This window comes from Spodoptera frugiperda, chromosome 2, assembly GCF_023101765.2.
Source record: "Spodoptera frugiperda isolate SF20-4 chromosome 2, AGI-APGP_CSIRO_Sfru_2.0, whole genome shotgun sequence".
NCBI lineage: Eukaryota > Metazoa > Arthropoda > Insecta > Lepidoptera > Noctuidae > Spodoptera > Spodoptera frugiperda.
The window spans coordinates 2,141,275-2,158,239 of NC_064213.1; the positions used below are offsets into that span (position 1 = coordinate 2,141,275).

The 16,965-nt window shown below is 35.9% G+C and overlaps 2 protein-coding genes across 3 annotated transcripts in view; one reads left to right on the forward strand and one right to left on the reverse strand.

The window, feature by feature from the left end:
- Positions 1-809: 809 nt before the first annotated feature.
- LOC118269484 (rac GTPase-activating protein 1) lies at positions 810-11,338 on the reverse strand. Its single transcript, XM_035584618.2, has 13 exons — positions 11,065-11,338; positions 9,983-10,185; positions 9,453-9,606; positions 8,877-9,037; positions 8,413-8,514; positions 7,806-7,926; positions 7,322-7,481; positions 6,851-6,980; positions 6,255-6,404; positions 5,376-5,626; positions 4,875-5,004; positions 4,300-4,433; positions 810-3,868 (listed from the first exon to the last, which is right to left on the reverse strand). Exons 1-13 carry the CDS (start codon positions 11,174-11,176, stop codon positions 3,835-3,837), a joined length of 1,842 nt encoding a protein of 613 aa, XP_035440511.2. The 5' UTR covers positions 11,177-11,338; the 3' UTR covers positions 810-3,834.
- Positions 11,339-12,242: 904 nt separating this feature from the next.
- Positions 12,243-16,965, forward strand: part of LOC118269477 (protein kinase C, brain isozyme) — a 211,939-nt gene continuing 207,216 nt past the window's right edge. For both annotated transcript variants that reach the window (XM_035584602.2, XM_035584603.2), the window contains exon 1: positions 12,243-12,561. In XM_035584602.2, coding sequence (XP_035440495.1) covers positions 12,377-12,561 — 185 coding nt within the window. In that variant the 5' untranslated portion in view covers positions 12,243-12,376. The remainder of the gene's footprint in view (positions 12,562-16,965) is intronic.

A 16,965-nucleotide genomic window follows, 5' to 3' on the forward strand; every position in this document is an offset into this window, starting at 1 on the left:
ATAATATTTTATTGTTCCTTTCTATATTGTGATTACGTTCAATGATATTTTATTTATTGTACATTACCTACGATAATTTTATAACAAAATTATTGTGAATAACCAAAAATGTATCAAACAATTATTTTAATTATTTTGCGATTTGTGAAATTATTTGCTCAATATTTTATTTTATTTATTTCTCAATAAAGACAAAGTGATATGAGGATTGAAGAATATGAGTTTTATTAAATACCTTTTACAGTTTTCCTAATATGAATACAGAGGGCTTCGTCGAGTTTGTTTTGCGTTACACGAGATTGAAACGAGATCCGCGTTAGGCACAGATTGCTTGTGCTTACTCTTGCCACCAATTTGAATGCCAATGCAATTTCAATCCAATAAAATCTCAATAATTATTTAATGTCAAAACTATACAACCGAAAGGTGTAAAAATTGCATTCTGAGTACGGAATACAAAAGCCAAACTCAATACCATTTAGTTCTTTCTATATTCACGCAATGCGGATGCAATGGGCGCTAGTGTTACAACTTCAGACTATCAGTATCGATCGGAATTCTATTCAAGATTATTCTTGAGCGCCGTTCAAGATGCGCAATGTGCAAGAGCGCCGAACGTGGTCTCATTTTGATTTCGTTAAACGTAAAACAAACACATACTTAGGCCTCCAACATAAAAAAACACAATTTAAAATAGCGATAGCAATGCCGAAAAAAATCTTGTCACCCAAAGAAAAGTATTGCGAATGAAAATTGATAACCATATTTATTCAAGGGACCATATTTATTGAAATAAAACAAACACAAAATTGAGTTAGACAAGTTTATTTCATTTTACGGTCAGTGATTACAAAATATATTAAATCTAACTATAGGTACACGTGTATACACATCACTAGTGTATAACTAAAATACTAGTCGGTGACTAGGCACAAGTTATTTCTATCAAAATGTAAAAAAACAAAGTTTTAAATGAAAAAGTAAACGAAAGACGCAATTTAAACCTAATTTCTTATATACTTAAATCACTTTTTAATTTGTTTCAGTGTTCTAAAGATATGTTTAGTTTATTTACAATTTTGAAGACACATAATATAAAAAGTAAGAAAAATATTGTGATGACAAACTAAAAATGGGCCAAGACAAAAGAACAAGACTCACAATAATTTAAAATCATCAAAACAGAGAATGGTATATGCCGCCTTACTCAGAGTCAATTAATGATTACTTAACCAAGTCCTTAGCAATAGTTTTCTGAACAAAATCGTTACTAAGGAATCATTTAAGTAATCATTAAATGTATCTAAGTGCGGCAGTTTTAGGTCAAAAATCATATTTATGTGATGAATGTTGGTTCTGTTAGATTTATTTTCAAAACTAAAAAGTATTTATTTCAAAACAATCTGAAATCAAATGTATGAATACAATATACATAGATGTTAGAAAACTCTCGTGAACAATTCAAACCTGGATTTAATACTTTCTAGACTAAACTTGATCAATTACTTTTTGTTCTTGGCCTTTTATAATAAAAATAATATAATAAAGTATTATGAATAAAGATGGGGTTGTTCCCAAAACCTTAACAGAAAACTTAATATACACAAACTGTCTTATTGAAATAAAACATAATTTGAACAACTATTTATACATACATTAGTAACTATTGAAATATATACTGATGGACAATGAAATCGTGATGGAAATTGGGATTTTATCAAGTCTCAGATCGATTTGGATCACGGAGGCCAGTCTGTCTAACTAGACTAGCTCGCTACGAAGGAGATATTATATTGAACTGTATGAGTACCCTTAGTATGAGTTTGATTTACGTTTAAAATAAACGAGAGCGCGTTCGGCTCTCTGATTGGTTGGTTTATTGCAGCCGGTCAATCAGAGGTCCGAACGCATTCTCGTTTCAATTACGTAAATCAAACTTATACTAAGGGTACTGGTCCCAACGAGAATGTGTGCAATCACAGGTTCACTCTCTCCAATACAAAATCAATTTAGACGTTAGTTGTATGGAGATGCTGCCCTAAAATCGAAGCGAGAGAGAACTACTAAGTACTCGCTACTCGACTAAAATACTAGCGTAGTGCCAACAAGGCATTAAATCGATCCAGAGATCGAGATTGGCGCGGTGGTTGGTGGTCAATCAATTTCATTGTCCATTAGTATTTTTATTCAAAACAAGCTGCATTATATATTGTACAATAATCCGCAGGTGTCACGAATCTTTTTAATACATGTTGCTAGGGCTGAATCTTTAAAATTCTCTTCTTTATAGAATGGTTGGCACTTTAATGCAAATGGTTTGATGTTTAATAACTAAACTACCGTAAAACGGGATGAATTGTATTCAAAGAGTGAACAGAAACAGCAACATTGTGAACAAATATTGGGAAAATGTCCTAACATCTATTCACCCCATTCCTGTATCTATTCAACCCTCAATTTCTATTCACCTTGTTTTACCGTTACCTATAATTTTGTTGTGTTGTTGACTGCTAACCCACAGTTTTAATAACCTTGTAGATACGTTATTTGAAACTGGACTTTAAGTAGCAACAATTAAAGGCTAGTTTAATATCAACTTAAGTGTGTTGAAGAGAATTTTTCGCCCATTATGTAACAGTTATATAAAGCTAAGAATAATATATATTACAGAAATACAGACGTTCATCGCAGGCGGGTGTGTGACGTCACGATAACGGAAAGCCTTAAAATATACTAAAAGTAACGAAAACTTAAAAAAAAAAGAAAACTTCTTACAGATAATTTGATGGTGTTATTTTATAATAATTTTATTAAATAAATATGTGATGTTTGTAGTAAAGGGTCTCCAAAAAGTGTTATGTTGGAAAAAATATACTATTAAAATGCCAGATGAGAGTTTCATAGTAATTATTAAGAATGACTTAACCTCTTGTATGCCAGTATATGCGACACAATAGAAAACACAGTGTCTCGTATAGATCCGTGTTCCGGCATACTACAGATTAGGCCATTTGTCTTCAACAGAATTCTGTACAATGTAGATTTTACAAAGCTCTGCCAACTTTTTAAAGATGTTCAGAATTTCAATAGTAGTATAATTTCCAACAACAATAAAAAAAACAGATTTACGAAACAATTAGTACCATGAAGTTAACTGTAAGAATTTTAAATAAAACTAAAAAACTAATAACTAAATAATATCTAAGTTTATATGTACTTAATCAGTTATCCTATTTATTCGTTTTAATATAGGTACCGAGTTATTGTCCGTTTTTCAAGTCAAAAAACGCATAGAATCAGTAACCTTATAATTTTAATTTATACAAAAAATATAAACTAATTTTACAAAGAAAAATTAAGTACAAATTATTTATGTTAGAAAAACAATTGCGTGTTTTTTTCTAATACTTGTTTTGAAACACAAAAAAAAACAACGGTTTAGTCTACTTCAAAAAAATAAGGTAATGTATGCTAGAATTTTGATAATCAAAAACAACCAACTATTGCAAACGAAATAAAATATTATACATATTACTATGAAGCAGAAAAATAACTAAAAATTCCAAGTATATAGTTCCAATTTTTATTACTTGACTGCCCAAAAACAAGTGTGATGTTTTCAAAGCCTTTCACAACAAAATGTCACTAATTTAAATTAAACGATCTATAACTTAAGTTAGTCAAAACGTATGAATACTAATAATAACTAAGAAAAACTAAGTAGTTATAAATAAAGTAAGAATTTACAAAGTTAAATGGTTAACAGAAATGTTCACTTACACGAACAAACGAAAATTAACTCTAACATGTTAAGAATAAGGTTAAATTTTAGTGTCACTGGAAATAGTTCCTCTTTTTCCTGGATACTCTGTGGAATGGGAGAAAAAAATTGATTAATCATTTGGACGACAGTTAAATGATGTTGATGTTTCTATCAAACACGCAAATGAATAAAATAGAAGACATTTTAAGCCAATGCTTAGGCACGAACGTGCATGCTCGACTGGAGTGATACCAAAGCTTCTCAGAAAACCGACGTGAAACAATGCTTGCGTTGTGTTTCGTCATGAAACCGGAGGCCCAATTACTCCTCTCCCTTATCAAACAATCATCAAACTAATTCCCAAAAGGCCGGCAAAGCATTTATAATTATGGTCTCTGGCGTTTCGGGATTGCTCGGCGGCGATTGCTTACCATCAGGTGATCCGTCGGATTGTGTAACAGCTTATAACATAGAAAAAAATTCAAAACCATCGGAAAGTATAACCTAAAACAGTTTAAACTTGTATTACGACTTACCCAGTATCGGCGGGTGAGAAGAAGAACCCTCGCGGTCGGGGCAGGGTGCCGGTGACGGGCGAGTTTGGCTCGTTGTTGGGGCACGCCCACTGCGACCAGTAGTCGCACGGCAGGCGCAGCAGGAGCTGCATCACCTAGGGTACCACATTATATACAGGATATTAATGTTGCGTCGACTACTAAATTCCCTTACCTTGTGTAAAATCTGCCCGAAACCCTCGTCTCGGGCTTCCGCATGCTAGGTTTATAGCAAAATTCAGGAAAAATTCAAAAGAAATCCAGGAAAACAGGAACCATTATTAGTGGCGAAACGTAGAGTTCGTCGGAGTAACTTAGGCTACTTTTATTTCAGAAAATATCAAAAGCCCAAATTCTTTCAATTTATTATACTACGCGGACGAAGTCGCGGGAAATTAATTTTATTTAGAATAATTCAAACCAAATATACCAATTTTTTAAAGAGCACATTATCTTAGTACATATTTACAAGTTATCCTAGATATTTTAATGAGTGAATTTATTGTCCAAATCCAATATTTATATCGCTGTGTCATAATATTTTCCTTAACACTTACATTGAACATCTGCGCAGTGGCGTTGTACATTTCGGTGGGTTGCGACATCAGGCCGTAGCCGATGAGGGTGGGGCCGAATATCTTCGCCAAGTTGTCGATACCCATCTCACAGTCTGGACTTTCTGCTACTCTGTAATAGGTAATTAAGACAATGTTTAAATTATTTATTGATTTGTAAATGACATGTATTTGATCAGAGACATTGCCATTTAACACCATCACCATTAAGATATGTGTTTGTAATTAACTAAATACTTCTCAAATTTTGCGTTTCTTTTCATAGTATCTATCTGCTAGTTTGCTGCCCTATAGATAGCTATAGGGCTGTAAATCACCTAATGATAAGCAATCAGCATGCTGATAGATGTAACATCGAACAAGTTACCAGTGTGTTGGCGATCTTTTGGTGAGTTTAGACTGTTAGAGGAATGTTTGATTCCATTAGATCAACTATAATTGCCTCGTACATGATCTTCTATGCTCTACAAACACAATACTAACTTCTGTAAGTGCAGCACGAGGAAGGCGAGGGTGTCCCTATTGGGCTGCGGCAGTTGGCTGACGGCCTGCACGATGGCGGCGGTGGCGTCGCTGGGCTCGGCCAGCGTGGCCGCGGCCATGAAGTCGGCCCACAGCGCCGACGTCACCAGCGGCTCGCGCAGGGACCGCAGGAAGTCCTTGATGCACCCACACAGTACGTGCACGTCCTCCATTGATAGGGAGGGCGATCCGCAGCCGCGGAGGAAACGTTCCTGGAATTAGCAAACAAATCGTTGTAGGTATAGATATGTTTTTATTGTTCTGATTTCAGTTTCTCTATAATGGCTGACCATAATATCGTAGATGTGTTATTTAATAAAGCTATCTTCAATGTCATGTCAATAGTATGTATAATAAAGATTCATATTAGTAACATAATAAGAAAAGACATTTGTTGCTAATCATACGAGTTTCTTTTACGTTTACCGAGATCGTGAGATGTAGTGTGAAATATGTTTTTAAATACAATACCTAGAGAATTAGCGGGTAACAAACAAAGCATTGGACATTCCATTTTTAACAATTACCGATATTTGAACAAACAAGACATAGTTTAGTAACATCAGTGCCATTTGCTCAGCTAAAAAAGTTAGCCCTAATTTCCCTGTTTTCCTAAAAAGCAAGGCATTGCCGGTTTTTTGGGGGTAAGGAATTTACGGGTTGTTGGGACATTGAGGATTGGGAAGATTGGGAATGAGGGGATCACACAACGAAAACCAACGCAAGTATTGTTTCACGTCGGTTTTCTGTGAGGCCTGTCGTTTTTGGCCTCACAGAACTTGGCCTGGTAGTTGATGTTTTCTGTGAGGTGTGAGAGTATAAGATACCTAATATACCAACCTTAAGTCGTTTAACATCTTTATCAGTGGCACTGATGCGGTATATTCCCTTCTCGGTGAGTCCTCGCTTCTCCACCTCGTTGATGCAGTGCACCAGCAGCGCCGGCACCATCGGCGGCGTCGACGGCGCGTAGTCCGAGATACAGCCCTCCTGGAAACGTAACAGGAAAGTATTATTAAACATACTAGTTTTTGGTTGCGACTTAAGCTGTGTGGAACTTTAGGTTATTCAGTAGTATGATTTTTCTCCAGAAATCAAGTTTTATCAGAACCAACTCAATAGTGCAACCAGGGAAGTGATGATTATTCTTACTATAACAAATACTTGAAACTGAATATACACAATCTGCCTGCTAAGGCCAATTCCTCTTGTTTAATTCTAAAGGCTGGTAACGCACTTGAAAATTTCTAGAGTCGCAGGTGTCCATGGGAGGCACTGATTGCTTACTATCATGTGATCTGTCTGCTCGTTTGCCGATGTATGGCATAAAATAAATTGCTAAGCGTTTCTGTCGGAACTATTGCATCTGAGGTAGACATAGCCTTTGTTTGCCAGTGGAAGTCATGGCTGAAGATGAAAATAAGTATAGCTAGTACCTGCGGCGCGTTGACCCGCCTGGGCCCGGGTCCGGGCGGCACGCAGGGCAGCGGCAGCAGCGCGCGACACTCGGGGTGAGTCTGGGCACGACACGTCTCGCACTTCACGCCCAGCTTCGCGAACTTTATACTGCAGAGGATAAATAGGGGATTAATAACTAATAGCAAGCAAATATTTTTATATTTGGTTTATGCATGTATAAATATAAGATTGGGTGTACTTATTAAAATTTTATTAAGCTACATTGTCTCAATAACAGAATCTTGACCTTAGTTAGATTTTTGTCAGGTCCAGAACTGAGATCAAAAGGACCCAGGGCTCAAAAGAGGTGTTGCTAGTAACCGCAAGAGTAGTGAGAGGTATATGTTCAACACTTATCTTATCTTACATTAAAAGCTAATCGCCTTTTAAAAATGTTCTAAGACAAAAGTTCTTTAGCTAGTCATAAAATAAATAAAGTGAATACTAACGTTTTCCCACAGGGGCCACAGGTCTCCCTCTTGTAGAAGTTCTTGGCGACGAAGTTGTGTTGCCGGGGCCGCGCTCGCGGGGACGCGCCGAAGCCGGCCGACACCACAGACGGCGTGCGCTGCGGGACCGCGCGGGGCGTCTCCGACCCACTCTCCGTGTCTGGGAGATCACATACATTGTACTATGCCATTAAATTAATACATTTGCTGCTTAGCCTTATGGAAAAGCTAAAAGGCAAAAAAAGCCTAGTGAAAAACTCAAAACCATATTTAGAAATCATTATAGCACCAAATCAAGTTGATGGGATGCTCAGAATATAATTAAAAGTAATCGAAGTTACCATCATTGCAATGATCATTAAGTCAAACAGTTTAGTGTTGTACACTCATTTAAAGCGGCACCAATTGCTTAAAATCAAATGATCCATTAGCTCGTTTACTGGCATATTCCATAAAAAAAGTTATTAATTTATAATAATCTCACCAGTACGCGGTGGTGCGGAGGGCGTACATTCCTCTTTCACATAATGTTGCATCCTGCCCGACAGTCGGGCCGACGACTTGCGTGGCGGGGGCGCCTCGTCACTGCTCTCGGATATCGGTTGCTGGAGACAAACGTAGTATCATTAGTATAGTTTGCGTGGTGACTTGACATGGCAGAGAAGATTACGTAATGTTTGGTTTTATTTTATTAACCCATATTTGGGTTTATTTTCATGCTGAAGTCGTTAGATCAGGGAGCAAAATTGGAATTGTGTAAACTATGATCTCTAACCCGCCTTCTAAGCGTGGATAATACAGCATACCTCTTTTATGTGGAGGTGGTATAGTCCAGTTTTGTGACTGATATGATGATGACTGTAGGGACAACAGTATTTATGTGCGTGGGAATATATGTATGTGTGCATGCTTAGAGGTAGCTGCACCAGTCACATAAGTCAGCCGCAATTAAATGCAATTTCAGTGAACACGATATTATATTTACTTTAAATTATCCAGTAATCTAACCCTACAAACAGTATTCCCTAAAATGACATACAAGATTGCAGTTTTTAATAAAATATTAATGAGGAAACTAATAGATAACTTACGAAGTTGTTGGGTGGCTTCAAGTCATGGCTAGTGGGCGCGCGCTCCAGTGTCAGTGTAGTGGTGGCAGTGGCCAGCACTTTACCACCTTGCAGCTCTACTGTCTGTTGGTGAAACGAAATAAATAAAGTATTTCTAATGACATTTAGAACAAAATACAGAAATCACACTCATCCAGAGTGAACAGTTTGCTTCTAGTATCAAACAATTTGCTGAGAGATAGTCCTCTGACTTTCTTCTTCGTTGGAAAGTGATGAAGCGAAAGAGGTGTATAAGAATCGTAGCAATTGGCGTTCTATTGTCTTTGCCTACCCTAGAGGCAGACAGGCGTGAGGTTATGCATGTATGTATGGAAAGAGGGAGAATGGAATTGAATTAATAGTTATTTGTTTACTATTTATCTTCGTAATCTTGTAACTTAAACAGTTTATCTTCTGATTATTATAGGAGTATTTTTCTCTCTCACCTTGGTAGCAGAAGACGTAGAAGACCGTCGTTTCTTGGGTACGGGTGCGTTTTCACGCGCGTTCCACCCGCCGCGCGCCACCCACGAACGGCGGGTCGACGCGATCGAGAGATCCAAATCATCCTCAGATCGGGAATATGACATCTCTGATAGAAGTGTACCTGAGGAGCAATAGAAAGTGCTGTTGCGTAAATTATGTATTTAAAAAATATGAAAGTGTGTATGGGTTATCTCCTATGTTGTGGGTGAGTTCAGGAACATACAAAACCACATACATTATTATACACAGATTTAGAAAAAGAGGTGGATCACACAAATAACTGTTGTGTATCAAATCTACCACAAGTTGCGGTTGCGCAGCCAGCTGCTAAAACCGTATAAGTCTTATGCTACGGTCACGCTTGTAAGCGAAGACATGTGTTCACGTAGTCACAGTAAACTTTAAAGTTCATGTTCGATCCATGTTGAGGTGCTTGATCAAACCAAAATCTCATGGACGTCATGGCACGAAAGTTGCGACGTTACATTATAGGAGAAACATATAGGAGGTGGTTTGGTAAGAAGAAGTATAATTACCAGTAGAATTAAGCTCAGGCACACAATTCAGTTTAGCATTGTGATCCTGTTGAGCAGTTCCATTGAGGAATGCAAGTTTCTGCAGAGTCTCATCATTCAGCTTGGCACGGTTATCATTGAAGAGTAAGTCTCGAGCCATGTCCAATAGTTTACTCTGAAAAATAATATTATGTAATTTAGAAACAAAACTTCTGACAAAAATAAAAACATAGCAAAGATTGGAGACGACTGTTAGCTAAGTAACACACAATCTATTACATGGGACTTACAATATAAATTGTCAAAAGTGGGTGTATATTTTACAGTAGCATTTTCAAATTCATTGTGTCTCGTGTAGATCTGCGCTCCCGGCATACTACGGGTTAATTTACACTAGAAGTTAATTTACAAAGCCCACTTGATAGAAATCTTTGAACAACTAATTGCCACACATACACATCCCAACTTTATTTCTTAGACTCTTAGACTAAATGAAAATAAAATATTAGCTGACAATGGAATTTACCACAAAGATAGAATCAAGAACATACCAGTTCATTATATTTCTTCAGCACAATGTTCCTCTCCCTCTTCTCTCCGTCCAGTAGCTTCCTCACATGTGCAAACTTTGCCTCCCACTTGGCAAGAGTGCGGAGTGCTTCATCCAGCTCTGTCTGTATCCGAGCTGCCTCTTTCTCTGCTGCGGCCCATTGGCCACGGACCCATTCCATTTGTTTTAGGAAGGCGAGGAAACCTATGAAAAGAAGAATATATTGTTATAATTACTCACTGGATACAGATTACTTCCAGCTAGCTTATATGGAAGTAATTGGGGTAGGCTTATTTAATCTTCAATGGCTTCAATTCATTTTTATAATAACAGCCATAAGGGATTACTTATGGCTTTATGGTATTGTGAGAAAATGTTGTTGAAATGAAAATGTGTACTACTAGGATTTTGAAATTTAAAAATAAAAACAAATAGATTTTGTTTTTAATTTAGTTAGATCTGTTTTCTAGCTTTTTTTATGACAATTCTTATAACATTGTATGTTACAAAACTACAAACATATCACGAGTCATATTTATTCATTCACACATAAAACCTGTTTTAAGCTTTGTAACAAAGTAAACATGGAATCCTTGGGAGGCTTCAATCTAACAATAGATTTTGTTTAGAATAACTAACTATAACAAATGTAGATTGAAAAGATCAGCATCTTAATTTTAGGGAGATATTATGAAACTAAGGAGTGAAATGGTCATGAAATATAAAAAGTTTGTACTGCAATCATTAAAATCGTCATCAAGGTCATAGGATGAACTGTGTGGATGTAACCATTGACATCAAGTTACATTTTAAACTATTAAAAATAGTGATTACAAATTGTATGAACACTCAGATTAACTTGATTACATTTCCTGTGTCACGGAAGTAACAATTTGTCGAACCGTTTTTATTATTTAGGAAATACTGATTACAGTTATCGGGCTAGGATGGCGGTATCAGCAAAAAGCTGGCGGTTTTAGAAAAATGTAGGTGGATGAAAATTAACATGGAATAACGGGGTGTGATCACAAAATAGGTACTTTTTCTTAGTATTTATGGAAGGAAATAACTGTTAATACTCACATTCTTCAGCCGCCCCGTCGTTTAGAATTCCGTTCAACCGATTTATATCATCGAATTGAGCCACCAAAGATAGCGTGAGCCCAGGGCCCGAATCTGAGTTTTCTGAGCTCATTTTAATCAAATTTCTTACTCGCACACACAATAACAGAAACACTCAAATAAACTTTCAAATATTTCACATTTCACTTTGCAATGCACAGCAAAACAAATTCTCAACCGAACGATCTTGAAAAATAACGGCTTTACGCTTGAAAAATGTCGATGACAGATGAGAGAGAACGCAAACAGAATGGGTGTCGTTCAAAATTTTTATTCTGAAAGACTATATTAAACAAGTTTATTTAAAAAAAAAACATATAAAAGGTAGTAATCTCATTTATTAAAATCTTATGGTGTTAATATCCTAGTAATTGCTTAATTTAATACATTCCTTTACAATAAAATAATAAAAATAAAATGTACGGCAAACATTTCAAAATTATTTAAAGTTTTTGAACGCACATTACAATGTTGCCAGATTAAATAGAGTATTGGGTTATTAGGGGAATACAAATAAAGGCAAATAATATTATTTTATGAATGGAATTACATAGTATGAACAATATTTAAGATCGTACTTAGTACAAAATTAAGTGATATTTGCAATTCACGGGAGTCACTATTGCTGTGGTGTCACCTATATGACATGACTGGTATAAGGTCGGTGTTATACTTTGTTTACATGTGCGGTTTACCTATTCCTTCGGGAGCTAAAAGAGGAGATTACGATGTTATGTAGTTAGCATACACGATTCTATACTAGGATTTTCTCTTGTGTCCGTAGATGTCCAAGATCGCGAAAAAAAACAATTACTTTTTTTGTCATGGAATTTAGGCTAGGATTTGGTCACAGGCAATAAGTCACACTATCACGCCTCACGCCTGATGGTAGTAAAGCGATAATGAACTTCACATAATCGTGAAATTGTGCAACCGGGGATCGAAACTGTGACACATTTCGAGTAATCTATCTTTTTGTTACTATACTAATGATGCAGTAAAATTACATGAACTTATACTACTTTTTGCTATAATTTCTACAATTTTATGCTTACAGTTTCAAGGCAATTGTGTGGTAATTAAAATCTTAGTATGGCAACTCACATTTGTATCTTTCAGTTTGACAGTGACAGCCAGCTCTTGAATCTGACAAATCGCGATGACGTTCCGTTGAGAGCGGTGGTTCGTTCGGGTGGACCGCGCTCTCAGGCGATTATTTGTGAGATAATTATTATTTCCGAGTTAACCGGCGCCCTAGCGACCGCGGGTAGCCATGGCGGACGAGGAGAATAATTGTGATGACGGTGGTGGTGAATATAAAGCGGGGCAGGCGTTCCGTTTGCGGGGCCGCAAGGGTGCGCTCAAAAAGAAGAATGTTTATCTGATAAAAGACCATAAGTTCATGCCGAGGTTCTTCAAGCAGCCCACCTTCTGCTCCCACTGCAAGGACTTTATATGGTAAGTGATCATATTCTGCAGACTATCTCGTTCAGGTGGTAATAAAATTATAAAATTAAAAATACACCATTTGTTTACAATAAGAATGCGCCTTGTATGTTTTAGTTTTTTGGGCTGTGAGGTAATGGTAACACGCGGTTCAGCCTAGAAATAATTTTTAAAATAAAGTAGGCTGTATGAGTAATTGCTTTTGCTCAAATACAGTATGAATTTAATATAATACCTTTTGTTTGTGCTGACAGTGATTTTCCTTATTTGAATACCTGTATTTTTTATTCTAAATATAACTGTGCAGAATGAACAAATATGTAGGAAAAGCTGTATGCACCTTCCTTGTATTTTTTTTTTTATATTTGATAATATTTATTTTATAAATTAAGTAAAGTAAAGCTTATTGGAAAATCTTCCAATTAGAATCTGATTGCAGGAAATTATATTTTTTTTATATACAATTATAAGTACCGCATTTTATAAAAAATATGTACCTATAATTATTAATAATAAACAATAAATAAAAGCAGGTCCTAACGGTTGGCATTTATTATATGAAAATTAAAATGAACTGTGACACTATCATTAAGCAGAACTTTAAATATTTACTTACCTACTGATCAGATATTTACTCATCTAGTAGAAAACCACAATGTTCAAGAATATGAATTAATCTATTCATATCAATGTTTTTAAACCATTCCAATAAAAAAAATACCTTTAATAGTTATTCTCTCTTAACTCGATTCATCGAGTACAAAGACAAAACCAAAACTCCTAGAGGAATATAAAAAAAAAAACAATGAAATAAGTTACATAAAACCTATTTTTATTAAAGTGTTTCCAGAATACACAAAAATGTTCCAGAAACTGCATATTAAATTAGAATACCGATATAAAAAAATATTCCAACACATTGGAGTCGCTCCGAACCCTCATATTTGATAGACACATGCCTGTTCGAATGCTAAAAGCTATTGGATTGACAGACCAGTCATAATATCCATACACACCAATACAGAAGTTATAATGTGCCAGATATTTTTACATTACAATCCGGACTATTTATACTGCCCGTGTCATTGTTGAAGAATTTTTATTAAACACTTTTTGTTAGGTTTACATTCCTCTGTTTGTAAATGAGTTTATTCAACTTTTGGTGTTATACAGAATAATATTAAGCTCTTTCTTATTAATGTAATTGTATAAAAAGTATGACATGTGTAATGAAACATGCCCAATGATATTTAATATGTTTTTCATATTACATTTTATTGAGGCTGGAAATGCTCCAAATGTTTTTTTTTCTTGTACAAATGGCAACCCGTAAATATTTATAAAGATGCCTTTAAAGGTCCTAGGCCCTTTATAAATATAAGAATCGAAATCGAGCTCGAAATTCAAACAGTTTCTGTAAACGAAAGTCGCCTAAAATGTGTGCGTAAATAACAGAATACACTTCGTCGTATTGTAGAGGGCTCACGAAACGCTGATAGATATTGGCCATTTGTCAATAGGAGGCGCTAGCTTATTGCTGCTGCTTGGGCCGCATATTGAACAACTAGTCCCTACAAAATGTTTGCAGCAAAGATCTTTAAGCTGTTTTACCTCTAACCCCTTTTGGTAGTAGCTTTTAACCCCCAATTTTCGATACGTAATTGGCTTTTAGTACTCTAACCAACCCATCACTGCAGCTACGAAGTCCGAGAGCAAATTCGAATTCGGGTTTCAGTAACCAACGATAAGCTCGGTATGCGAATCAAAGACGTAGACGCTAATGCAACAAATTGGTTTCACTTTGAAGTGAGTCAAAGTGCCTAAATATACCGTGTTACGAAATGTTTGCATTGTTGGATTCTTAATTATGAACCTGACACCAATCTGCAGGCGTCAGACAAGAAATTTCCCCCTCATAATGTCTGTTACGGCTGCAGAACTAAAAATAAACAATAAAAGGAAACAGCATTCTATTAATATCTGTTGGTATTTATATTCTGTTTGAATTCAATGTAGTTTCGTAGCTGCAAATACTGGGTCGTTATAAATTATCATGTCATGGTCTTGGGCACCTCAGCATTTGTTTTACCTGGGACCCATCGTTCGTCATTCGGTATTTAGTCTTGATCTTTGCCTTAGAGGACATGTTGAGCTGTTGGACACTGTTATCTACACCAATCGTAACGAATTGTCAGCACCCTGACAATGGGTCAGATTGAGAATGTCCGTGGAGGTCAGATGGGAATTGCTCTGTGTAAAATACTTTCACAAAAACGGGTTCATGTTTTCTTAATATGGGTTATTTGTAACCTCCAATATATCGGGGATAGGGTAAGGATATTCAGTAGAGTAATTTAATGATAACATAATAACGATTCTTTTTATTCCTTAGTAACGATTTTGTATGGAAAACAATTGCTAAGGACTGGGTTAAGTAACCGTTAAATCACTCTGAGTACGGTGGAAAGATTGAGAAAGTAAGACACAGTCGTGTTTGGTTGTTAAACCATCATGGAACCTAGTTATTTTAGTTTTCAATAAAACATAATGGTAAGGTACGATCTACATATAATCGACGCCGAGTAACTATTTTAACAGGAAATTTTACTATGTCTATGGAACTAAATATAAACGTGTACTTGTTGATTTATTGACTCTATTTTTATAATAGAATGGTTGTGGAGTTGTGGAGCATAGTTTGTTGCAGAAACCGTAGCGCAGTGACATGCTCTTGGCTACAGAATTAAATTTATTGATTTTCCCCACCGAAATGTTATATTATTAACTGGAGAGCAATGTCGTGTATTTGAGGACGTTTATTGGGTAAATTTTGAAATAAGGCCAAGGTGTAGGAATGTCGGTGGCGTCAACAGGTAAACTTTGGTTTTGTTTGCGATTTTAAGAACGATGGTGTGCGAAGATATGTAGCTATAAATCTATCTCTCTTATCGTTGGGAGTGTAAAGATTTGATTGATGTGATGTTCTTAGTCAAAACATCGTTTAAATGAGACACTATTTTGTGATTTTAAAGCGGAACAGGACTTTTATGTCTTAGCTATTTTTTCAGTCAGCCATTAAATTATTGGCGACAAGGGGGAGGCCTTTGTCAAGGGGGAGGCCTTTGTCAAGGGGGAGGCCTTTGTTCAGCAGTGGACGTCTCTCGGCTGATGATGATGATGATGATTAAATTATTTTTGGCCAAAGTCATACCTGAAAAGAATGGATAGATCTATCTTTTACTAAACCACCCATAGAACAAAGTAAAGAACAATCTAGACAAAAATAAAATTCACTTATGCGTAAGGTAAGTGGAAATGGAAATAAGGGATAGAGCCGGGTGGATATTTCATGCGTGGGTGTCCTACAATACAATCTCAATCGCAAATAGTTCAACGTGAAACAAAGATTTGTTAGACCATGCAAATATTTGCTCTCTTGTGGGAGTTGACATTTCGCCCTAGATGTTACGACGTATTGGATAGCCTGTTTCTGTGATACATTAATTATTTATAGTAATTTCTTTTTGTATTTGGAGTCTAGTGTTCCAAATGTTATAGGTCTTTCGATTTTGAAAAGAAATGCCGTCTCCAATTTTGGTCGGATTGAAGTTTGGCAATAGGATCGCCTTGCGGCTCCCTGCGACCTTAACTAGGTCGTTTATCCACCTTATGGGTGGACAGCCTACGCTACCAACCAGCCTATCTGGAAGTCATTGGGGGGAGCCCTTTGTTCACCAGTGGACGTCTTATGGCTGATATGATGATGATGATGAATAGGATCTTTAAAATCTTCTTGTATACTTAAGATTGAGTACGTACTTTGTTCTCTGTATGCACTACATGGTTAAGTATAAATAAATAAGTATAATCTTATGTGATTAACTGTTGTTTGATAAAAAAATTACTTTGTTTTCTTCATCTTTAAATTGTACTGCATTTGTAATCTAAACCTAATTACAATTGACCGAACAATTAGTTTCGGTTGATTACAAATTAATGCGTATAAGGTAAAACTTGGTTATAATAATTAGTTATTCGCGTTCTAGTTTTGTCCTTTTCTAGTTTCAGATTAAATACTATTGCGGTCTCTGTCTTAATTGATTGCTTACTCTTAATTTTATCCCTGGTTTCCCTGAGATACGGGTGCTACGGTTTTCTTACCAGTATTTAATATTTATTCTGTGCCTGAAATTAGGAATTTTAAAAAGAAACGTCGAAATAAGGTAAATAATTTACGGTTATTGCTTCTTTTTTATAATCTTTACTCACCTCACCAAGTTCCTCATCACTTTTTCAAATCTTTACCTCATCATGAAAGGAAGCATACCTGTCTTATTTAATTATTATTCATCTCTATTCGTCTACATGCAATGTACCATGAACGATATTTGTTGACAGACATCATATAAAGAACAT